General features: G+C 40.7%; 1 protein-coding gene and 1 long non-coding RNA gene across 5 annotated transcripts; both read left to right on the top strand.

Annotated features, from left to right (window-relative positions):
• The first annotated feature begins 1,792 nt into the window (after positions 1–1,792).
• On the top strand, positions 1,793–13,143 carry LOC124013003. The gene is made up of 3 exons (XR_006834802.1): positions 1,793–2,226; positions 12,182–12,348; positions 12,900–13,143. It is a non-coding gene; the product is annotated as an uncharacterized LOC124013003 (long non-coding RNA).
• Positions 13,144–17,767: 4,624 nt separating this feature from the next.
• LOC124012046 (protein S100-A2-like) lies at positions 17,768–22,792 on the top strand. 4 transcript variants are annotated; one of them, XM_046325414.1, is made up of 4 exons: positions 17,788–18,818; positions 18,923–19,079; positions 20,846–21,009; positions 22,124–22,792. In XM_046325414.1, the coding sequence occupies exons 3-4, from the start codon at positions 20,869–20,871 to the stop codon at positions 22,292–22,294; spliced, it is 312 nt and encodes a 103-aa protein (XP_046181370.1). In that variant the 5' UTR covers positions 17,788–18,818; positions 18,923–19,079; positions 20,846–20,868; the 3' UTR covers positions 22,295–22,792. The 4 variants fall into 4 exon arrangements, with proteins under 4 accessions (XP_046181368.1, XP_046181370.1, XP_046181369.1 ...); XM_046325412.1 differs by lacking the exon at positions 18,923–19,079 and having other exon boundaries at positions 17,768–18,822; XM_046325413.1 differs by lacking the exon at positions 18,923–19,079 and having other exon boundaries at positions 17,792–18,818.
• The last annotated feature ends 2,166 nt before the right edge of the window (positions 22,793–24,958 follow it).

The following is a 24,958-nucleotide window of genomic DNA, read 5'->3' as shown; positions in this document are numbered from 1 at the left end:
CTATGGAGGACTGGTCCTTCTATGGAGTACCAATATTCAGAGCCTCTCAATGGCCACCACATAACATCAGCTATCAAGTGTTTATATACAGTGCATTTGGAAAGTATTCAGACCCTTTGACTTTTTCCACATTTTATTATATAACAGACCTATTTTAAAATGGATTTAAAAAAAATCCCTCATCAATCTACACACAATAACCCCATAATGACAAAGTGTAAACAGGTTTTTATAAAATGTTACTAAAGTATTCAGACCCCTTTGCTATGAGACTCGAAATTGAGCTCAGGTGCATCCTGTTTCCATTGATCATCCTTGAGGTGTTTCTACAACTTAATTGAAGCCACCTGGGGTAAATTACATTGATTGGACATGATTTGGAAAGGCACACAACTGTCCATTTAAGGTCCCATAGTTGACAGTGTATGTCAGAGCAACGACCAAGCCATGAGGTCGAAGGGATTGTCCGTAGAGCTCTGAGACAGGATTGTGTCGAGGCACAGATCTGGGGGAAGGTACCAAACAATTTCTGCAGCATTGAAGGTCCCCAAGAACACAGTGGCCTCCATCATTCTGAAATGGAAGAAGTTTAGAACCACCAAGACTCTTCCTATAGCTGGCCTCCCGGCCAAATTGAGCAATCGGGGGAGAAGGGCCTTGGTCAGGGAGGTGACCAAGAACACAATGGTCACTCTGACAGAGCTCCAGAGTTCCTCTTTGGAGATGGGAGAACCTTCCAGAAGGACAACCACCTTTGCAGCATCCCACCAATCAAGCCTTTATGATAGAGTGGCCAGACGTCAGCCACTTATTAGTAAAAGGCATGACTTAGAGTTTGCCAAAAGGCACCGAAAGGACTTTCAGACCATGAGAAACAAGATCCTCTGTTCTCCTGAAACAAAGATTGGACACATTGACCTGAATGCCAAGCGTCACGTCTGGAGGAAACCTGGCACCATCCCTATGATAAAGCATGGTGGTGGCAGCATCATGCGGTGGGGATGTTGGATGGGGGGAAATATGAATGGAGCAAAGTACAGAGAGATCATTGATGAAAACCTGCTCCAGAGCACTTGGGACATCAGACTGGGGCGAAAGTTCACCTTCCAACAGGACAACGACCCTAAGCACACAGCCAAGACAATGCAGGAGTGGCTTCAGCACAAGTCTTTGAATGTCCATGAGTGGCCCAGCCAGAGCCCAGACTATGCATGGAGGCTCCCCATCCAGCCTAACAGAACTTGAGAGGATCTGCAGTGAATAATGGGAGAAACTCCCCAAATCAGGTGTGCCAAGATTGTAGCTTCATACCCAAGACGATTTGAGGCTGTACTCCCTGCCAAGGTTCAACAAAGTACTGAGTAAAGGGTCTGAATACCGATGTAAATGTGATAATTCATTTTTATTTTAGTTTTTGCAACCAAAAAAACAAATGTTTTTGATTCGTCACTATACGTTATTGTGTGTAGATTGACGAGGGGGAAAAAACGATTTAATCAATTTTAGAATAAGGCTGTAAAGTAACAAAATGTCGATAAAGTCAAGGGGTCTGAATACTTTCCGAATGCAGTGTAGATCACTGGCTAGGCCTACTACAGTGTTATTTTGTATTGTGTTTGTACAGCAGTAGCAATTTGATATGTGAAATATCTGATTAATTGAATCGCACTAAATTCTTATTGAGGCCACTCTTTTCACTAAGAGTTCACGTTTATTGCGCATGCTGCGACTACTGCAGTCCTTCTCACCCCGCCCCTTTATATTACAGTAGGCTATAGCAGAGACCCCTGAATCGACAGATTTTCAGAGGCTATTGCGATTCGGCAAAGGAAGGGTGGGAGACATCTGGGCGCTCGGGGGTCACATTAGCGCAGAATTTGAAACGGTGTGTGCACTTTCATGGTCGTTTACATTTAATTTCCTTAAATGTAAATGTCTCTCTTCCATTTTGATTCATTTTTCTATTGTTAACGGCTATAGCCTCACGCGCGTGCGTCCAGTTTCAATAATCTTATTGCGCAAACCCGATGACACATTAGGGTTTATTCCATCTATATACGCTGATCAGCCAGGAGTTATGAATTTCTATTTTGCAGTATTTGCCTTCATGGCACCGTGCATTTTTGTTATAGTAACAGTAGGGGTATCATGTATAATTCATCGAAGGAGGCAGAGTCGGCTTTGAAAACGCTCACTTCTATGATGGACGCTCTGGTTCGTATTAGTGTAAGTAATTCTATACTGTCTGTGGTCTGTGTTAACATGTTTTGTTGTTTTCCCGTTGTAGTCTATTCTAGTCTATGACCTTTTATAGGCTAAATTTGATGCATACAGGCAGTAACAGATTGCCACCATTTTTGTTCAGGTTTCTGATTTGCCCGCATTTTCCACCTGTCGGACCACCCTTATTACATCATAATTTGGTCTATAACCTCACAACATTCAAGCACAATATCTCATGCCATTCCAACATTTAACACGGCTCAATGTAACACATTGATATATATATATATATTATACGGGCCTTTCTATAGGCTATTTCTGGAAAATAATATAGCCTCTTTCTCCTCAACCTGCCCATCACCCTATTCTTCTACCTTGAATGTGGTAATTAATTCGTTATGTTAGCCTAAATAGTACTAAACCTAGACATTAAGGAAACAGATATGCATGTTTTAAATAGCACTATAGCCAATACAAAATCGGAATCACGTTGCTTGCTGTCTTGTGATGTTTGAGAACAGAATGTCGTACACCCATGTCGTATTGTGAATATTTACAACTTCCCATTAGGCTACCATTTAAAATGTCCATTCAATTCTCCTGCATTTTTTTAAATATCAAGCTGCGTCCAAATATGTTAAAGCCTTCCAAATATATTGAACCACGTAGGTAGGCCTACCATAGGCTTAATGAATTTTGGTGCACATTTCTGAGACAAAACTATAAGGTGCTTTATAATGGCTTGTGTAAAAACATGTAACTGCAACATTATACAAACTGGAAACAAAAAGAGAAACCATGCAAATAAAATGCCACACACTTTGTGGAGCTCCTGGGATAAGGGGGGACCAGAGATGCTCATTACCATGGAGACGGGATTCAGGCCAGGCCCATGGAGGCCTTTTGCTGCAGAGGGGGAGAAAGGAATGGCTATGTGTACGAATTCTCTGAAACCCTGCACATGTGTGAGATTCTCTACTTTACACTAGAGGAACGATTCACCTATTTTTAACGTTATATTATTTTGGTGCATCTCTGAGTGATGTTCTTTCAGTTCCCAGAGTCATTTCATGCTTTCATGTGTATCTGAGCTCTTGCCGAAATTTGGCAAGACGCATCATACCGTCTGTTTTTCTATATTTTGAAAGTGATATGTCTTGAAAACTTGATTGCTGACATGCAAAACATGCTGGGACTGTTATCAACAGTTGATTAATGAAACAAATACCAAAATATAGTTTGAGTGGAATTGTCCTTGTGCACACCAACTTCTGTAAACTGTATGCGTTCTGGTGGAAGTCCATTAATTTCAATGGGAGGCAATCTGCACTGCTGCTACTCATCTGCTGGACTAGGTTGCAGTGTGTCGCATGTGTTGGATTTTTTTCAACTTGTGTGTTGCTTTGCCGTGCCGTTTCAGAAACAAAAGTAGATGAACCACAGAAGGTGCTGTGTGCGAAGATTTTTCTCTGAACGTTCTGAAAACATGACTTTAAATAGAACCACGAGGAAACCTCCAGGAAGCATTATGCTGAAGTACTGAAATTCCCACCTCAGAAACATACAGTATGGTTTTCTGAACATTATGTGCCAGCTGGGTATCCTGTACCCTTCACAGAACATTGTGGGAAGGGTGTAAGCAAAATAACCATAGGACAAACACGCGCTCACCTAGGTCTAAGAAACATATGGTTCTCGGAACGTTATGTTCTAGCTGGGTTGTATCCTTTTTTTATGTCACAGGGTTCTTATTTCTGCTGTACAGAGGCTACATAATCATGTCAATACATTTGGTTGAGGGTTCAGAAGAGGGTGAGTAAAGAGAACAACGTGAAGGGAGGGGAGAGTGAGCAGCAGTTATATATATAAAACAGAGTTGCTGCAGATCTTACTTTTCCAGACCTTCGCTACCATCAGCCAAGGCGCCGAAGCCTCTGTACATGTACCGGACCCCTCAATCCGCGCACAGTCTCAATCCACTCCACGTGTAGAGAACAGGATACCGAATGATGCTCGCTTAATAAAGTTAGATCAAAACTGAATCAATGGCCATGTTCGAGAGCATATCAAAACGACTGCAGGCGACTGCCGACTGACTCATGACTCATTATTATTTGTAGATCAGTCAGTCACAATTTAACAATGATACATTGCGGGTTTGATCCTTTAGAACACGGACAATGTCTGCATGATCACGTTGCTTGTTACGTTACAGCCTTATTCCAAAATTAATTAAAAGTGTTTTTCCTTCATCAATGTACACACAATACCTCATAACGACAAAAAGCAAAAAATTTTTGAAATTTTTGTAAATGTATTACAAATAAAAAACGGAGTACTGATCATGATCACATGGTTTTTGTAAAGTTCATGCAGTTGCAAATCGGACCATCTTTAGCCCTATAATGCAACACACTATGAAAGGCGTATTCGGACACTCCCAAAGACTCCCTTTGAATTCCAATTGATATAGCCTAGTGCGTCAAAAGAGTGAATTCAGTCATTGTTTTCTTTTTTGATAACTAGGTTACTAGTGTAGCCTATGAATTCACTCCTTTGACGCACTAGGCTATATCAATTGAAATTAAAAGGGAGTCTTTGGGAGTGTTCGAGGGGCGCCTTTCATAGTGTGTTGCATTATAGGGCTAAAGATGGTCCGATTTGCAACTGCATGAACTTTACAAAAACCATGTGATCTAAGGTCATGAAGTATTGAATGCAGTTGACTGAAAAGTTCTGCAGTTGCTCATCACAAACTTCATCCTGCAGCCCTCACCTGCATTGTGGGAGGCTCTATTGTCAACCAATCATTAAGGTGTTTTTTTTAACCAGATGTGACTGAAACAGGAACCAACTTTGCTGCAATTCATGTATGCATTATATATGTACAATTGAATGTGGTATTTGAGGATCTCTCTCACCAAAAGATAGTACTTTACACACATATATTTACAGTTTGTGAGTGTGTGATATGGGGGTTGGAGACATGTTTATTTTGACATTACAATGAAAAACTTTTATAAACAATGGCAACACTACCATGTTGCAGTGAGCCCTGCTGTTGGAAAACCACATCAGTGTCCAACTTTCGGCTGTCGCAGATTAACCTCCCCCGACTTCACTCCTCGACTTTTGTCTACAGTTGGTTGCTTTCACCTTACTACTGAATGTGCCATTAAAATAATTTGCATCTCACAAATCCTGAGCAGGGAGTTGAGGACCAATCAAATTAGATTCCGTCACTCTAGGAAAGAATGTGCCATCGTCCCTTCATTCTACGTTCATAACAGTTTTGTTCTTTACTACACTTTTATGACCTGTATAATGTGTCAGAAAAATATCCCAATGGTTCATGCATTCAAAACAAGAGATGTAATCTCAGTTACCTGTGTGATATAATCGGTCTGACTAAACTGTTATCAATTTAACACGTCTATTCTGCGTGTGGTAAGCTCTTACTTACATACGTATGTACAGATGTTGTATCTTAACTTGATCACTCTACTGTCGTGGAGAATTTTCCTGCTGTCTGCTGTATATTGCCACAGTAGATTTGCCGTGGTAAACAAGGAAATATTTGATTTATATTGTAAGGAATGCAACATGCAAGAATTTCATTGATTTACTGAGTCACAGTTCATATGAGGAAATCTGTCAATTGAAATAAATAAATTAGGCCCTTATCTATGGATTTCACATGACTTGGAATACAGATATGCATCTGTTGGTTACACATACCGTAACAAAATGGCCCTCTGGATCTCATCCCGGTATTTTTGTGCATTCAAATTGCCATCGATAAAATGAAATTGTGTTCGTTGTCTGTAGCTTATGCCTGCCAATACCATAACCCCACCGCCCCCATGGGACACTCTGTTCACAACGTTGACATCAGCAAACCACTCGCCCACACAACGCCATACATGTGGTCTGCGGTTGTGAGGCCAAATTCTCTAACATGACTGTTACGGTTTTCTTCCGTCGTAAGAGAGGAGGACCAAAATGCAGCATAGTTATTCATAAACATCTTTAATGAAAAATGAAAATTACAAACAGTATATAAAAACAATAAACATGAAAAAAACCAAACCAGCCCTATCTGGTGCAACAAACACAGAGACAGGAACAATCACCCACAAAAGACTCAAAGAATATGGCTGCCTAAATATGGTTCCCAATCAGAGACAACGATAAACACCTGCCTCTGATTGAGAACTACTCTAGGCAACCATAGACTTACCTAGACTACCAAACATAACCCCATTAATCTACAAAAACCCCTAGACAAGACGAACACATAATCACCCATATCACACCCTGGCCTGACCAAAATAATAAAGAAAACACAAAATACTAAGGCCAGGGCGTGACAATGACGTCGGAGGTGGCTTATGGTAGAGAAATTAACTGTTGAAGAATTCAATTAGAATTGAAAGAGAACTTTCAACAACAACCTTTCACACAGGCACTGATATTTAACCCTTCCTCCTAGGAGGAGTCTCCTCCTACACATCTGAACAGCCGATGCATCTTTGTTGCTAGACAGAACCATAGTGATATATGTTCTTCCTCACTTTATCTGACCTGACCTCTACCCAAAAAGTGCTCACTCCTCCCCAACTCACAGCTGTCATGGTGCCTGGTACCAGACTATGTCTTTTCTCCTCCCAGAGGTTCCCTCCCATAGGATTCCTAATGGCTAACAATAGCATATCCTGAAATAATGTAAATGTGATACATTACCCTCTCTCCTTCAGTGACATGAATAAGTATATTTCACATTCTCAGAATCCAACAATAGAAAAAGTATTTTAGGGTGCGGTGAGGTGACCAATAATGGTTGCAACTGAGATCAGCTGTGCAGGTGAATTTAGCACTATTCATGGTTTAATGAGACATCAGATGGCGATAATCTAGTGCCATTGGTGGTTGCAAAAGGCCTGTTGTTATTTGATTATATTCCAATAGCCTACACCCGTTAGCCTATGCATTGTAACATAATGAAAGGTGTGAAAACCGATAATAGGCTAGCTTACTGTTAGAGTTTCCGTGGCTGAGTTGGTGAGCTGCTATCGGCCATCAGTAGATTGACAGATGTAGGTCTACTATAGAACGATAAACTTTCCTCCAATGTGGATGCTCGCCCACATTTTATACTTAAGCTACAGTGCCTTCAGAATGTATTCATACCCCTTGACTTATTCCATATTTTGTTGTGTTACAGCCTGAATTCAAAATGGATTGAATGCAAAAAGTAAATCTCCCCAATCTACACACAATACCCCATAATGACCAAGTGAAAACAGGTTTCACATTTATTCAAAATAAAAAACAGAAATACCTTATTTACATTCAGTACCAAAGTTTGGACACACCTACTCATTCCAGTTTTTTTTATAAATATATTTTTGTATTTTCTACATTGTAGAATAATAGTGACGACATCAAAACTACTTTAGGGCCATATTGCAGACAGGAAGCATGTTTTGGAACATGTTTATTCTGTACAGGCTTCCTTCTTTTCACTTTGTCATTTAGTATTGTGGGGTAACTACAATGTTGTTGATCCATCCTCAGTTTTCTTCTATCACAGCCATTAAACCGTTTTAAAGTCACCATTGGCCTCATGGTGAAATCCCTGAGCGGTTTTCTTCCTCTCCGGCAACTGAGTTAGGAAGGAAGATTGGATCTTTGTGTGAGTTATTATGTGACTTGTTAAGCCAATTATCCTCCTGAAGTTATTTTGGCTTGCCATAACAAAGGGGTTAAATACATATTGACTCAAGACATGTCAGCTTTTCAATTTGAATGAATTTGTAAAAATGTGTTCAAATGCAATTCCACTTTGACGTTATGGCGTATTGTGTGTAAACCACTTGTATTTTTTCAACAACATTATCATTGATTAGTGGCGCAGTCTACTAAGACATTTGGTAATCCTGCATGGGGCAAATATATTTTAAAAAAGTAAAATCCTTTATTTACAATATTCATCCGTGCCCACACATATCTAATTTTGAAAATTGAAAGCATATCTGTGAGAGGGGTCACCCTGGTAGTAGTTGTAGGTTTTTAAACAGTACCCAAGAAAACCAATCTGTGAGTTAATTTGACCATTGGAAAAAGAGCTGCATAAATACTGCAATGCGTGTTGGATTGAACTGATCCCCTAATCTTAACACAATTCCGCAATAAATGTGAGTTTAGATTTAAAAAATAATAATAATCACATCACGGGGGATTCAAATTTACACAGAGCTCACAAATAAGCCACCCACAAATAATCCCCCCCTGAACCAACATTCCCCCTTTTAGCTCTGACTTTGCTGATGGCTACTTTATTGAGGAAAAATTGACTTACTATGCCTGTGATAGAGTATGTGGTTGTACCAACTAGCTATCTTAAGATGGATGCACTAACTGTAAGTTGCTCTGGATAAGAGCATCTGCTAAATGACTAAAATGTCACATGTAAATGTGAGGGGTCTCGGTGCCTTACCACTGTAAGCTAACTGTCCAGAACTGTATTTGCTTGCGATGAACATCATTTTATTATGCAAGTGGCTCGTTTCAGCTCGTTTCATCTTGTTCTTGATACATTCGCTGAGTTCAAATACACATACTAGCATACTGTATACCACATACTTAATGAGGATATACTACATACTATACACTATTAGTTCATTTTAGTGTACTGTAAACGAACGGTATCCTTTCAGTTGAGCATACTAGCGCTACGCCAGTCTACCAGAAGTTGATGCTGTTGCTATGCAACCTCTTGCTAACTTGTAGCATAACAAATTACTAGCTAGACATTTTACGACTTCGGGTGTGTTCGTAAATTCAATCTGGAGTGCCAGAGTGCACTCTGGGCGTTCGTAAATTCAGAGCGCTGTCAGATTGTTCATTCGTAAATTCATAGCGTTTCCCTCTCGGAGTGTTCAGAGCGCACACTGGCCGAGGAGTAGGGTTGATCCTATCGTTCTGATCATCACAACGGCAGTCAAGCACACAACAAGCTAACTGGCTTTTTTTACATTGTACATACATACATTTTACTCTCCCTAGCAGAGCTGGTTAGGCTGTTTTCATGTTATCCAGAGCGTTGGTGTCTGTACTTCAGGCAAAAATGTAATGATATTTTGCCAATGTTTACTGACACCGGCCATATTCAACGGGTGTTGAGCGTTCGTAAATTCATCAGTTATTCTGCGCTCTGGCACACTCAGACGAGAGTACTCTGAAATCAGAGTAAATAACCAGAGTGAATTTATGTCCATTGAGAACGCATAACGACTATACCACTTAGCTAAGAATGACGTGATTTATCAAGTCAATAATCATTTGGTAGTTAGTTAGATATCATATAGTTAATATACTGGCAATTAGTAGCCAACTAACATTAGGGAGCTAGCTAGCGATGCACCCTGTATTATCGGCATATTAAACACCGTTTAAGAAATATATTATCTTCAACAGTGTTTTCTTGTGATCAAGCCATCAATGTTTTGTGATTATTGGTGTTGTAAAAATGTTAGCTAACGGGTTAGCAATTATCATGTTTGACATTTCAGTGGAAATACTACTATTATCAGCGGTAAGCGGTGTGTATTATCAGCATACGGTCCCCAGTTAATGGCCACCTTAATATTTTGTTCAATTACAAGATATATCTGTTTAATTTTGTTCAAAAAAAGAGACACCAACCTTGTATCTGAAGTGTTTACTAGATAGTTGACTAGTTCCACCTCCGATGTTGGAGGAAATTGAGCTAACACACCAGTAGTTAAAGCAATGAATTTGTATCCGGTCTCGCTGGACTCCGGCCCGCATGTTTTTCCGCCATTATTTAAATGTGAAAACGTTGTGAAGCCACGCCCATTTTCTGAAGAATTGCATTATTGGCCCTTGAGACATACCCTTTAACCTTTGAGTTGTTTCTGTTTCAACACTGTAAACACATGGAATTAATGCGTCAAAAATAGATGTTCATCCATGAGTCAAAGGGCAATGGGCGGATTTGAACCCATGCTGAGTCTGGCATATGTGTGCTGGGGTCAGTGTCTATAATAATTTATTCTGCCTATTGCTTCTTTTCAACATACAGTACCAGTCAAAAGTTTGGCTACAACTACTTATTCAAGGGCTTTTCCTTATATTTACTATTTTCTACATTGTAGAATAATAGCGAAGACATCAAAACTATGAAATAACACATATGGAATCATGTAGCAACCAAAAAAGTGTTAAACAAATCAAAATGTATTTTAGATTTTATATTCTTCAAAGTAGCCACCTTTTGCCTTGATGACAGCTTTGCACACTCTTGGTATTCTCTGAACCAGCTTCACTTGAAATGCTTTTCCAAAAGTCTTGATGGAGTTCCCACATATTCTGAACAATTGTTGGCTGTTTTTCCTTCACTCTGTAGTCCAACTCATCCCAAACCATCTCAATTGGGTTGAGGTCAGGGGATTGTGGAGGCCAGGTCATCTGATGCAGCACTCCAACACTCTCCTTCTTGGTCAAATAGCCCTTACACAACCTGGTGTGTTGGGTCATTGTCCCGTTTAAAAACAGCCCCCCCTAAGCGCAAACCAGATGGGATGGCGTATCGCTGCAGAATGCTGTGGAAGGTTAAGTGTGCCTTGAATTAAAAAAAAAAAAATCACAGACTGTGCCACCAAAAAAGCACCCCCACACCATCACACCTTCTCCTCCATGCTTAACGGTGGGAAGTACACATGCGGAGACTCACACGACGGTTGGAACCAACAATCTCAAATTGGGACTCATCAGACCAAAGGACAAATTTCCACCAGTCTAATGTCCACTGATTGTGTTTCTTGGCCCAAGCAGGTCTCTTCTTATTATTGGTGTCCTTTAGTAGTGGTTTATTTGTAGCAATTCAACCATGAAGGCCTGATTCACGCAGTCTACTCTAAACAGTTGATGTTGAGATGTGTTACTTGAACTCTGTGAAGCATTTATTTGGGCTGCAATTTCTGAGGTGGGTAACTTATCCTCTGCAGCAGAGGTAACTCTGGGTCTTTCTTTCCTGTAGCAGTCCTCGTGATAGCCAGTTTCATCATATCGGTTGATGGTTTTTGCAACCTCATTTGAAGAAACTTTCAAAGTTCTTGAAATGTTCCGCATTGACTGACCTTCATGTCTTAAAGTAATGGTGGACTGTCATTTCTGTTTTCATATTTGAGCTGTTCTTGCCATAATATGGACTTGGTCTTTTACCAAATAGGGATATCTTCTGTATACCACTCCTACCTTGTCACAACACATCTAATTGGCTCAAATGCATTAAGAAGTAAAGAAATTCCACAAATTAACTTTTAACAAGGCACACATGTTAATTGCAATGCATTCCATGTGACTACCTCATGAAGCAGGTTGAGAGAATGCCAAAAATGTGCAAAGCTGTCATCAAGGCAACCGGTGGCTACTTTTTTGGTTACTACATGATTCCATATGTGTTATTTCATAGTTTTGATGTCTTCACTATTATTCTACTATATAGAAAATAGTCAAAATAAAGAAAAACCCTTGAATGAGTAGGTGTGTCCAAACTTTTGACTGGTACTGTATAATAAAACAATTGATTTTCCGTAACAAAAAATACATATACCCCCTACAAATATGTAAATCTATTCTAGTAACGTGCACGTAGCCTACATAAGGTAGCCTACAATGTTGATACAGTATTGCATCATTAACAAACACTGCTTCATGCTGCCACCTGGCGGCGATTAAAAATATGTATTTAGATATTCAAATCCCCCTGCTGCAGGATTATTTTCCTCCTGTGACGAAAGTGGTCAAATTAAGATCCGACATCTGTACGTACATACTTACTTACTTAGTCCTCTTCATTCCTATGAACATAAGGCATTCCAAATGTAAGCTACTTGCCTAGTATCCTACTTATAATAGTTTCCACCCCCAGGATCACCATCAGTCACAGACACCAGAGCACAACCCACACCTCTGGAAGCCTCCCTGGGAGCTCTCATCATGACAAACCACAAGCACGCTGGCAGTGGAGATGCCAAGACCCTCATTAAGAAAGAGCTAACCAACCTCATCAAGGCTAAGCCGCCAAACATTGCTGGGGTGAGTCATTGCAACACCTCAGGCCAGTTTCCCGGACACCGATTAAGCCTATAGTCCTGGACTAACAAGCACTTTCAAAAATGAAGATCCATTGAGCATGCTTTTTTTAAAAGTCCAGGACTAGCCTTAATTTGTGCCTGGGAAACCGTTCCCTTATGAGATAGAAAACGCTATTCTAATGCTATATTTTATTGTTAAAGATGCAGACCGGGATCTTAAGCACTTACAAATTCGTAACATATTTTACGAATTGGAATTTGCAGGACGTAACATATATGAAATGGATGAAGTAGTACACCATTTTTTTTCAGGGACCGTTTTTGCTCGAGCACTACTTTCAAAACTACAGACTGAAATTATGCAAAAGCTCTGGAGCGTCACTTTAAATGCGTCATGTTTTTAAGAAAAAAATCCACTTGAAATTAAGTTTTATTGAACTTCGACTGATTTTGTATTGCAGCCCTAGCCATTCGGTGTGAATGACAATTAAATACAGAAATCCTAATATATTGTGTCTTTCTTGTGATCCTATATTACATTGACATAAGCAGAAGGGTGGTCCTGAAGTGGGGCACCTGATGACAATGCTGGACCAGGACGCTGACGGCTCCATGAACTTCAAGAAGTACATCACCTTGATTGGATCCCTTACATGTGCAACTGTGCCCTAGCGGGAAAATGCCAGCTTCCATCTGCTTTGTGCAGTGTATTACATTACACTTGTGCAGCCCAGTACATAATTGGAAATGTATCATTTGATTCAACGCAATTCCCCCCTTCTGCAAATCAAATATGTATCTGTTCAGATTTTTGGTCTCTGGATAAGCTACCAACATTCTCATCTCCGGAGCATTTAAAAAACTCCAATATTTCCCTTTGGATCATGGCACATGCTTTCATGACTGTTACTTAAGTCAGCAAGTTGTGCGATAAGCCTACTCACTGCTGCGTGTGTTGGTGGCTTGATGGCGCATGTTTTGATAGGCCTACCTTGAACCCCTGTTATCCAGATCTATTTAAACAGCTTACAACAGAAATAGAATTAGCCCTACTATTGTAATGCATGAATGCAATGCAATTCCCCCCTCCTGCATATCAAAATGGGTCTGGATTTACCGGTAATATTCTCAACTTCAGAGCATAAAAAAAACTTCCATAGGCCTATTTCCTGTGGGATCAGGCGCATGCTATGTTTTAATAGACCCACCAAGAACCCATGTTATCTATATCTATTATTAAACAGTAGGCCTGTAGGCTAGTGCTGGTCCTGCATGTACGATGCGCAAGATGCACCTCCAAATTGGAAGTGAGAATGTCATTTTCACTTCTCCAGTGTGGGCTGACTAATCTACCAGCTCACGTTTGTTGCCTATGTTGTAGGCCTAGTGTTAGTTTGACTCATTGTGTACAGTACTTTGCTTTATTTGACAGCATTATTTTAAAGGATTTGAGGGTTAGTTTAAGAGTTGGGGAAAACAGGGCAATGAGTCATTAGATCAGCCATTGAAGATTTTATGCACAGGGAATAGGCTGCTATAAACCCATAGCACTGTTGATAGTATACCTTGGATACTGTGGATTGCTGCATGTTGCATACATGAGGTGTATAAACCCTGGATGACTGACAGGGGGCGCTGTATTGAAGTCACCTCACAGCCATCTTGGCATCTCTGCAATGTAAAACATATTTTTGAAGATATAGAAATGCATTTATTAATGTCTACATTCGTTTCCTGACACATTTATTATATTACAGACACCATAATGCACACTTTTAAATTATATTATGTGAGCTAAACATATACATATATATATATTACAAAATCCTTAAAGTATATATTTTTGGAGAGTACAAATGGTACTGTCCCCAAAAACAACAAAGATATTTAAATAGCCGTGGGAAGTAGGGGTGCTGCAGATAGATTTACAAAAAAAAAGTGTTAATAAAAAATACATGTTTTTTAAAGAAAATTAAAAATGTGTTTATCACTAGGCCTTTATTACTCCTGTATGAGAGGAGCAGAGAAAAAAACTTCTTATCAGCAGAGCCCGCAGAAATGCCTCCGTTCTTTCACCATTCATTGTTCCCATAGGGGGATTTTACAACCACTTCAAACAAGGTCTGTGTTTCATGTAGGCTTTCCCTGGCGTGACATTTCATGTAGGCTTTCCCTGGCGTGACATTTCATGTAGGCTTTACCTGGCGTGACATTTTGATAACCGTGTAAATCTCTCTCGGACAAGGTGACTTTTATCAATATATTCGGCTCTATTTACCCCCAGATTCTAAAATACTAATTAGCCTCAAAGGCCACATATGAAAACCTACAAATCCCTGTAAGCTCCTGCGAGTCATCTCTAGCTGACACCTATGCTGTCAGATAGCTAACTACTAGCAACTGTGTTAGAGCTGGGCTGAGACAAAACCCTTCCAACACTCCAGTTTACCTGGTTGAGAGGTGATAAGACTCAGGCATACCCATTGGTAAGGTTTGCAATTTGGCATCAATTACATGACAGTTATTATACCTAAAAAAACACATGTGAATACCAATTACCTTTCACATTGGTAGTTACAGTCTTGTCTCATCTCTGCAACACACATACGGACTCGGGAGAGGCGAATGTTGAGAGCCATGCCTCCTCAGAAAACACAACCCCACCAAGCCACACTGCTTCTTGACACAATGCACGCTTAACCCGGAAACCAGCTGCACCAATGTTTCAGAGGAAACACTGTAGACCTGGCAACTGTGTTAGCGTGCATGCGACTACTGGAGTCGCTAGAGCACGATGGGACAAGGACATCCCGGACGGAAAACCCTCCACTAACTCAGACGACACTAGCCCAATTGTGCGTCGCCCCATGGGTCTCCCGGTTGCGGCCTGGTATCGTACCAGGATCTGTAGTAAGGCAGCTAGCACTGCGATGCCATAGACCGCTGCGTCACTCTGGAGGCTCCAATTCCAATTAATTTGAACCACATTATAACAAGTAGGACTAAATATGTCCAGAGTGTAACAGCAAACAGATCAATGTCTTCCCGAAGTAAAGTAAGTAGAAAGTTGACTCAAGAGAAGCTAATCAGTCAAAAACTCTCAAAAAGCCAGACCAAAATAATACAGCTAAACTAACTACAAGTCAAGTAGTAGGTTACTGGAAATAGGCTTCCCACCCCCCACCCCTCACCCACAGACACAAACAAACATGATCAAGAATGCCTAGCTTCATCATCAAAGTTAATTAGCTAGTTAACTAGCAAGCTAGACTGTTGGTTTATAAAAGCCAAAGAAAGCTAACGTCGTTGTTAGGAATTTCTCATGCATTTAAATATCAAAACAAATAGATGGCTAATGTAGCCAGTCTACACTTGGGCTCCCAAGTGGCGCAGTGGTCTAAGGAATTGCATCTCAGCTAGAGGCGTCACTATAGACAACCTGGTTTGAATCCAGACTGTATCACAACCGGCAGTGATTGAGAGTCCCATAGGGCGGCGCACAATTGGCCCAGCATCGTCTGAGTTTGGCCCGGTGTAGGCCATCATTGTAAATAAGAATTAAGAATTTACAATGATGGCCTACACCGGCCAAACTCAGACGAAGCCTAACTGACTTGCCTAGTTAAATAAAGGTTAAATTAAATTTAGAAAATGGCTAACTAGCTAACCATTAGCTAGCCTACAACTCAACGTCTTACAGGAACGAGCTCACTGGCCAAGCACACACACGTTCGTGGATGGTCCGATCACTTCTGACACCGATTTAATGAAACAGACAGGGAGCAGGTCTCGAACCCTCAACCTTCGGGCCCGAAGTCCAGCGCGCCATCGACTGTGCCCCAAAAGCATGCTCGAGCGACAGAGTCGATATCTACGCTTATAAACCCAGGGTCGTTACAGTATTGATAAAAGTAGACTTGTCTGAGAGTTATTTACACAGTTCTCAAAAACAAAGTTCTCAAAGTGTTTCTAAAATCCCCCATGGGAAAAAGTAATGGTGGAAAAACGATTGGAACCGTTTCCATGTTTGACCACTAGGTTTTTATGGGTATTATGACTCATACTGTGATACTTTATGGCCAATACATAGCATCAGCAATTCAGGGTTTATATACATAAATGGTTGCATATTAAGGGTGTGTTCGTAAATTCATTCTAGAGTGTCAGAGAGCACTTGGAGTGTGCTCTGGGCGTTTGTAAATTCAGAGTGTTGTCAGATTGTCCATTTGTAAATTCAGAGCTGGTCCGAGTGTTCTGACCTCGCCCATTTTACTCGCCCTAGCAGAGCTGGTTAGGATGTTTTCATGTTATCGAGAGCGTTGGTGATGATAACTGTGACACTGGCAACAACTGAATTACGTTTTTTTTGCCGACGTTTACGGATATCGGTCATATTGAACGGGTGTTGCAGGTTCATAAATGCATCAGTTATTCTGCGCTCTGGCACACTCAGACGAGTGCTCAGAAATCGGAGAAAATAACCAGAGTGAATTTACGAACTCACCCTAATATTACTACTGTGATGTATAATTGCTATGGTAATTTGGAATATCCAGTCAATGAGCATTAGGGGTAATGTAGTCATTATACAGAATCTACATTGCAAGTGCTTACAAGTGCTTACATCATTTACATTGTAACAGCATGGTATCCCAGGGAAAAAAATTGAAAATAAACAAAAATACAAAACACAGGAGGACATGTTTCTTTTAAGCCTAAAATTAAGAAATTAATCGCAAAATCAACTGCAGTTTAGAGGCTGAAGGTATAGATGCCACATTAATAAATGCCTGTTTAATTTGAATTTGTTTGTCCGGGTGTTTTCTTTGTGAATAAGGTTTTTGTTTTGTAGAATGAGGAATTTATAAGGAATAAACGTTTATGTCAATGACATATGTATCAGTAGGCTAATTAATATGTAATAATAATATTATGCGGTGACACCATTTCCTTGTACTATAAGGATAGTTGAGATCAAATTGCATTAACATGGTTGCATTGGTTATGCTAGTAAATTAATGAAACTGTTTCCTATAAAAGTATAGCCTAACTAGTGTGTCTTTCTGAAATTCTGTCAAAATCAGCAAAAGCATGGTAGGCTATCTGTCCTGTCCCAGTATGGCGTCTGTGAGCGCACAGGCAGCGCCATTGAAACACACCGTTGCGAACTCTATGCCTACATCTCTATGGGGACAACGGGAAATAATGGGGAAGTGGGTAGACTCTCGTTTCATGAATAATCAGTGAAATTAACGAATGTATAAAATATGAATGACTATGTATAGCTTTGTAAGACTATAAATGTCTAATCACCCATGTTTGGAGTAGTTAGAATGTCTGTTCCCCTGCTTTTGGGAGGAGCTAGCGACTTCCAGCAATTGTGCTAAAATAACGGGTTGGCTGGATATGCTAACTTGAATAATCTCCAAACTGCATGCAGAGACATTCAAATGGTAGGTCTATACCTGCGTTCGTCTGACTCTGGGTAAGTAGAAAAACGACGTAAACAAATATAGTAGGCGACAGTATGAAGTTTGGCATAAACTGCTTCTCCAATAGAAATCCCACTTCTGATACCAGTGTACCGAACGGCGGGAAGGGAAGAGAAAGGCAAACACACCCTGGTGCATTCCTGGGTTGAGAGGCAAACACCCTCGCGGTAATAGGGTTAAATCACTCGGTCGGAATTGTAACATGGCTCATATACTGGAGGATCGCTACAAAATGTTCTATCTTTGCCGTTAATAAATTGACAAAAGACCCAACGACGTTTGTAAAGCGTTTTTTGGGGGGGCACGCGTTGATGAATATTTGCAATCCCACTCCACTGTCTTTTCCCCGGTGAACAGCAGTCATTTATTTTGTAGCCTAAAATATCAACGTAATTGAGGCCACTTTAACAGGGTTTATTAGGCTACACATGCTCAGGCTATGTAAGTCAATTTACCCCCACCCCATTATATTACAGTGTAACCAGCCAGCAACAGCAGAGACAGAAATCCCTGAATCGTGGTAGATTTGCCAAAATTGATGCGATTGCGATTCGGTAAAGGAAGGGTGGGAGACGTCTGAGCGGGGAGGATCCCCCCAAGCGCATAATCTGGCAGCACTTGGAATTGTACATTTTTGTGATCGGATGATCGTTGTGGCTACATTTGATTTCGTTACAAATTTATTTTCTCTCTTCCATTTGGCTTCATTTTTCTATTGGGTAGCAGGCCTATAATGTAGTCTATAGCCTTACTTGCTTGCGTCCAGTTCCAACCTTACTGCGCAAAACAGATGCCTTATTAGGGCAAGGCCTACTTCAGCTAAATTAACTGATCTTCCAGGTTTTATGAATATCTATTTTGCAATATTTGCCTTTATGGCACCTGTTGTTATTGTTATGATAACGGTAGGGGTATCATGTGTAATTCATCGAAGGAGGCACAGTCGGATTGAACGCTCGCTTCAATGATGGACGCTCTGGTTCGTGAGTAGCCTGTGTCTGTGGTCGTGTCAGTGTGTGTTTTGTCTGTGTTTACATGTTTTGTTGTTTTCCCGTTGTAGTTATAGCCTCTGACATTTTATAGGCTAACGATGATGCATGCAGACAAATCTCCCCCTCACCCCTCCTTGTGGCGGGGCAGAAATACCCCCCCCCCCTTCAGTTTCTATCCTCTCCGGGAGCATCGCTCCGATAACCATGGAAGAAACCTTCCTATCATGGCGGCTAGATTCCAGGTGAAGGTAAGAAATGCGCTGTTCTGGAAAACAAGCTGGTGAGAGACAGACGTCGCATTGCACATTGCTGAAATAGGCTATTTGGACAAATTGCTGGTCTACATCAGTGTATTTTAGCGTAGCATGCACTGTAAAAAATAAGTATTGTTGTTTTTTAAGGTAATATACTGTCTGCCATTTACCTGTACTGTTAAAGCAAAGTTTAAACCTATTTGGAATTTATGGTAGGCTAACATACTGTACTTATCCCCCCCCCCCCTTACAGGTAACTGGCTGACAGTAAGTTAGGGGAGACCAGGGATGGATGTAACATGGGTTGATTGTAACACTCTCAATATCTTCAATCAGGAACAAATTAGAATCATGACTCACTGTGCACATGCTGTTTAATCCTCAACCCTCATGTGAAGAAGTAAGACCCGGTGATAGATTTTATTATCACAAATCTGATTTTGAGGTAAGAAAGTACTTTTTTGCAGATGGTATCACCTGCTTTGTATTTTGATTCACCAAACATATATCAGGTTTATAACCAGTGTGTGTAGATATTTTTTTATGTAAGTCAGCAATGCTAGAGTTTTAATATGTAGCTAAAATTAAGCTAGCTGAAGACTGCAAAGGGTCATGGTTAGTTGTAACAAGCCTAAGGAGGTCTGGGTGCAGTCGTAGGAATATAAATGATGGGCCCACCAAGCCTGTATCCCAAGACCACCATACCACTGTCCCAACTGTGACTCTGATTGAATGAACATGTACAACACACACACACACACACACACGCTCTGTCTTTCTCAAACTCACTCATTCACTCACCCTCACACACACATGTTTTTGTTAAAAAAGTTAATGGAGCATAAAAATAATACACATTTTATGATTTGTATTATTATTTTATTATTTCTGCCACACAAAATGTTAAACATGGCAATGTTGTTCTCATGTTCTCAAAAATACCTTAAATATCTCGTTGCATGTCATGATTTATGCAATTTTTCAAACTGTTACATTTTACCCTAATCCCTGTTACCACTGTCCTGGGAGGTGGGGTAAATTGTAACATTTCACTCCTTGCATTTGAGACAAAGTCACACCGTGTCTGTTTGATTTAGAGAGATAATACCTACACTAATATGTAGCAGACAGATGTAAGTTGTTCGTATCTCATTTTGAATATAGCAGCTCAAACAATCTCTGAAAAATTTACAATAATGCAAAAAGTGTTATAACCATCCCTTGTCTACCCTACCTAAAAATAACATGTTTTTTTTACAGTGTGGATATTCCTTGTTTAATTGGCCGCTTAGACTGAAGTGTAAAATATAACATTGACCAATAGGGTAGAATGCAGGAATTGATCAAATAAACCATTTAAAAATACTTTTGAAAACAACACATTATTCTTCATGCATGTTTCATTTTGAACACTCGTCTACATAGGGTACAGCTGTGTGACTGTTAATGATTATTTCCTAAAGATGTACTGTTCATAATTATTTGGTTCTTTACTAGACCCACACTACTTTTTCAGAAAAATATTTGAAATAGCGCCAACATTAATTTACATGCATTCGAAACACGAGTTGAAATGCCAGTTACCTGTGTGGTATCATAGGTCTGAGTAAACTGTTATCAATTTATCATGGATATTCTGCATGTAGTAAGCACTTACATGATGTACTTTACTTACTTACTTTATTCCTATGCAGAACATAAAGCATTCCAAATGTAAGCTGCTTGCCTAGTAGTCTACTTATAATAGTTTCCACCCCCAGGATCACCGTCAGTCTCAGACACCATGGCACAGCCCACACCCCTGGAAACCTCCCTGGGAGCCCTCATCATGACATTCCACAAGCACGCTGGCTGTGGAGATGCTGAGACCCTCAGCAAGAAAGAGCTAACCAACCTCATCAAGGAGTTGCCCAACATAACTGGGGTGAGTCAATGCAACAACTCGGGCCAGTTTCCCAGACCCCCATTAAAAGCTTATCATCCTGGACTAAAAAGCACTTTCAATTAAGATTGTCCATTGAGCATGCTTAAAAAAAAAGATGTCATCTGCAGTGAGGAAACAGCAATGTGGTATAAAAAAAGGAAATACAGTGCATATTCTGTTGTTCTATCGAGCCGACCTGGTCTCAGAGCATTTCGTATTATACTGTACGTAAGACTGATAAGCTCCATTTATAATGATATGTTACATTTGGTATGGTTACATAAGACAGATGGTTACTTAAGGCAAAAAAAATCAAAGGAGGGTGCTTTGGTGGGCGTATAACGCGATTGTCTATCAACCCAAAGGTTGCGAGTTTGAGTCTCATCCCGGACAACTTTAGCATTTTAGCTAATTAGAAAAACATCAACTACTTACTATTTTTTAGCTACTTTTCAACTACTTAGTATGTTAGCTAACCCTTCCCCTAACACTGACCTTATAACTTAACTCCTAAACTTAACCCCAACCTTAATCCTTAACCCCTAGCCTAGCTAACGTTAGTGATCTAGCTGAAGTTAGCCACATAGCTAAAATTCGTAACATATCATACATTTGCAAATTCGTAACATATTGTATGTTTTGCAACTTGTAACATACACTACCAATTGTAATTCGTAAAATATATACAAAAATGAGTGATGACATCCACAAATTAATGCATACCAAAGGAAACAAAAATGAAGTATTCCAGCTTTACAGTCCAGGACTAGGCTTAATCTATGTTTGGGAAACTGGTCCCTCATGAGACAGCGAATGCTATTCTAATGCTACTTTTAATTGTCAAGTGTTGTGCTTTTAATAAAAAAATGCACTTGAAATAAAGCTTGATTGTGATTGACTGATTCTTTATTGCATGGAGTCTCATTCATTCAGGACTAATGACAGCAAAGTAAAGACATATTCATGTATTGTGTCTTCCTTGTGTTCTAATCCCCTGCTTATGTTCTCTTGACATGAGTGAAGTGTCAGCAATTCAGTGTGAATGACAACAAAATACAGAAATCCTAATGTATTGTGTCTTCCTTGTGATCCCATATTACATTGACATGAGCAGAAGGGTGGTCCTGACATGGGTGAGCTGATGACAATGCTAGACCACGACGGTGATGGCGCTGTGGACTTCAAGGAGTACATCACCCTGATTGAATCCCTTGCCTGCATGTGCAACTGCTTCCTGGAAGGGAAAATTTATCTTCTATCTGCTTTCTGCAGTGTATTGCATTAGGCCTGCATGTCACATTAATAATGTCTCATATCTCATTGAGTGAATTGCATACACGCCTTCCTCGGGTGTCCACGCGCATGCCCGTATGCACACATAGACGCAAAGAGTTGCATAACTCTGCAACAATTATAAGACTGATCCTCAAATACATGCACCCAGGTGGATTCTCTTGTCAGAATTTGTCTCAATTGGTAGTGCATGGCGCTTGCTATGCCAGGGTAGTGGGATTGATTCCGGGTACCATCCGTACGTAAAATATATGCATGACTAAGTCGCTTTGGATAAAAGCGTCTGCTAAATTACATATATTATTATATATTAAGCTATTAAGATCTAAGGAATGCTGCTACACAGAGCATGTGAGATAGTAAACAGGATGTGTAGGCTATTTATTTACTGTGTTGTGCATGTACAGTAATTCAATCAGTCTGTTTGGAATTATTGATATGTTTTGTCTTTACTGCTAATAAATGGGGAAAAGACCCAACCAAAGATTCACGTTGGTGAAGCGATTTGTTTTGCATGCGTTTATGAACATTTGCAATCAAATCAAATTTATTTTTATAGCCCTTCTTACATCAGCTGATATCTCAAAGTGCTGTACAGAAACCCAGCCTAAAATCCCAAACAGCAAGCAATGCAGGTGTCGAAGCACGGTGGCTAGGAAAAACGCCATAGAAAGGCCAAAACCTAAGAAGAAACCTAGAGAGGAACCAGGCTATGAGGGGTGGCCAGTCCTCTTCTGGCTGTGCCGGGTGGAGATTATAACAGACCATGGCCAAGATGTTCAAATGTCCATAAATGACCAGCATGGTCAAATAATAATAATCACAGTAGTTGTCGAGGGTGCAGCAAGTCAGCACCTCAGGAGTAAATGTCAGTTGGTTTTTCATAGCCGATCATTAAGAGTATCTGTACCGCTCCTGCTATCTCTAGAGAGTTGAAAACAGCAGGTCTGGGACAGGTAGCACGTCCGGTGAACAGGTCAGGGTTCCATAGCCGCAGGCAGAACAGTTGAAACTGGAGCAGCAGCACGGACAGGTGGACTGGGGACAGCAAGGAGTCAACATGCCAGGTAGTCCTGAGGCATGGTCCTAGAGTTCAGGTCCTCCGAGTGAGAGAAAGAGAGAATTAGAGAGAGCATACTTAAATTCACACAGGACACCGGATAAGACAGGAGAAGTACTCCAGATATAACAGACTGACCCTAGCCCCCCGACACATAAACTACTGCAGCATAAATACTGGAGGCTGAGACAGGAGGGGTCAGGAGACACTGTGGGCCCATCTGATGATACCCCCGGACAGGGCCAAACAGGCAGGCTATAAACCCACCCACTTTGCCAAAGCACAGCCCCCACACCACTAGAGGGATATCTTCAACCACCAACATGCCATCCTGAGACAAGGTCGAGTATAGCCCACAAAGATCTCCGCCACGGCCCATCCAAGGGGAGCGCCAACCCAGACAGGAAGATCACGTCAGTGACTCAACCCACTCAAGTGACACACCCCTCCTAGGGACGGCATGGAAGAGCACCAGTAAGCCAGTGACTCAGCCCCTGTAATAGGGTTAGAGGCAGAGAATCCCAGTGTAGAGAGGGGAACCGGCCAGGCAGAGACAGCAAGGGTGGTTCGTTGCTCCAGAGCCTTTCCGTTCACCTTCACACTCCTGGGCCAGACTATACTCAATCATATGACCCACTGAAGAGATGAATCTTCAGTAAAGACTTAAAGGTTGAGACAGAGTCTGCGTCTCTCACATGGGTAGGCAGAACATTCCATAAAAATGGAGCTCTAGGAGAAAGCTCTGCCTCCAGCTGTTTGCTTAGAAATTCTAGGGACAATTAGGAGGCCTGCGTCTTGTGACCGTAGCGTACGTGTAGGTATGTACGGCAGGACCAAATCGGAAAGATAGGTAGGAGCAAGCCCATGTTATGCTTTGTAGGTTAGCAGTAAAACCTTGAAATCAGCCCTTGCCTTAACAGGAAGCCAGTGTAGGAAGGCTAGCACTGGAGTAATATGATCAACTTCTTTGGCCATATTTAGCCATATTTAGCACTAACTGAAGTTTATTTAGTGCTTTATTTTTTTGCAATGTTACGTAGATGGAAAAACACTGTCCTTGAAACAGTCTTGACATGTTCGTCAAAAGAGAGATCAGGGTCCAGAGTAACGCCGAGGTCCTTCACAGTTTTATTTGAGACGACTGTACAATCATCCAGATTAATTGCCAGATTCAACAGAAGATCTCTTTGTTTCTTTGGACCTAGAACAAGCATTTCTGTTTTGTCCGAGTTTAAAAGTAGAAAGTTTGCAGCCATCCACTTCCTTATGTCTGAAACACAGGCTTCTAGCGAGGGCAATTTTGGGGCTTCACCATGTTACATTGAAATGTACAGCTGTGTGTCATCCGCATAGCAGTGAAAGTTAACATTATGTTTTCGAATGACATCCCCAAGAGGTAAAATATATACTGAAAACAATAGTGGTCCTAAAACGGAACCTTGAAGAACACCGAAATGTACAGTTGATTTGTCAGAGGACAAACCATCCACAGAGACAAACTGATATCTTTCTGACAGATAAGATCTAAACCAGGCCAGAACATGTCCATGTATACCAATTTGGGTTTCCAATCTCTCCAAAAGAATGTGGTGATCG

The sequence above is a fragment of the Oncorhynchus gorbuscha genome, linkage group LG24 (assembly GCF_021184085.1).
Source record: "Oncorhynchus gorbuscha isolate QuinsamMale2020 ecotype Even-year linkage group LG24, OgorEven_v1.0, whole genome shotgun sequence".
Classification (NCBI taxonomy): domain Eukaryota; kingdom Metazoa; phylum Chordata; class Actinopteri; order Salmoniformes; family Salmonidae; genus Oncorhynchus; species Oncorhynchus gorbuscha.
The sequence above is the reverse complement of the archived record's forward strand: the minus strand, read 5'-3'. Positions and strand labels throughout refer to the sequence as shown.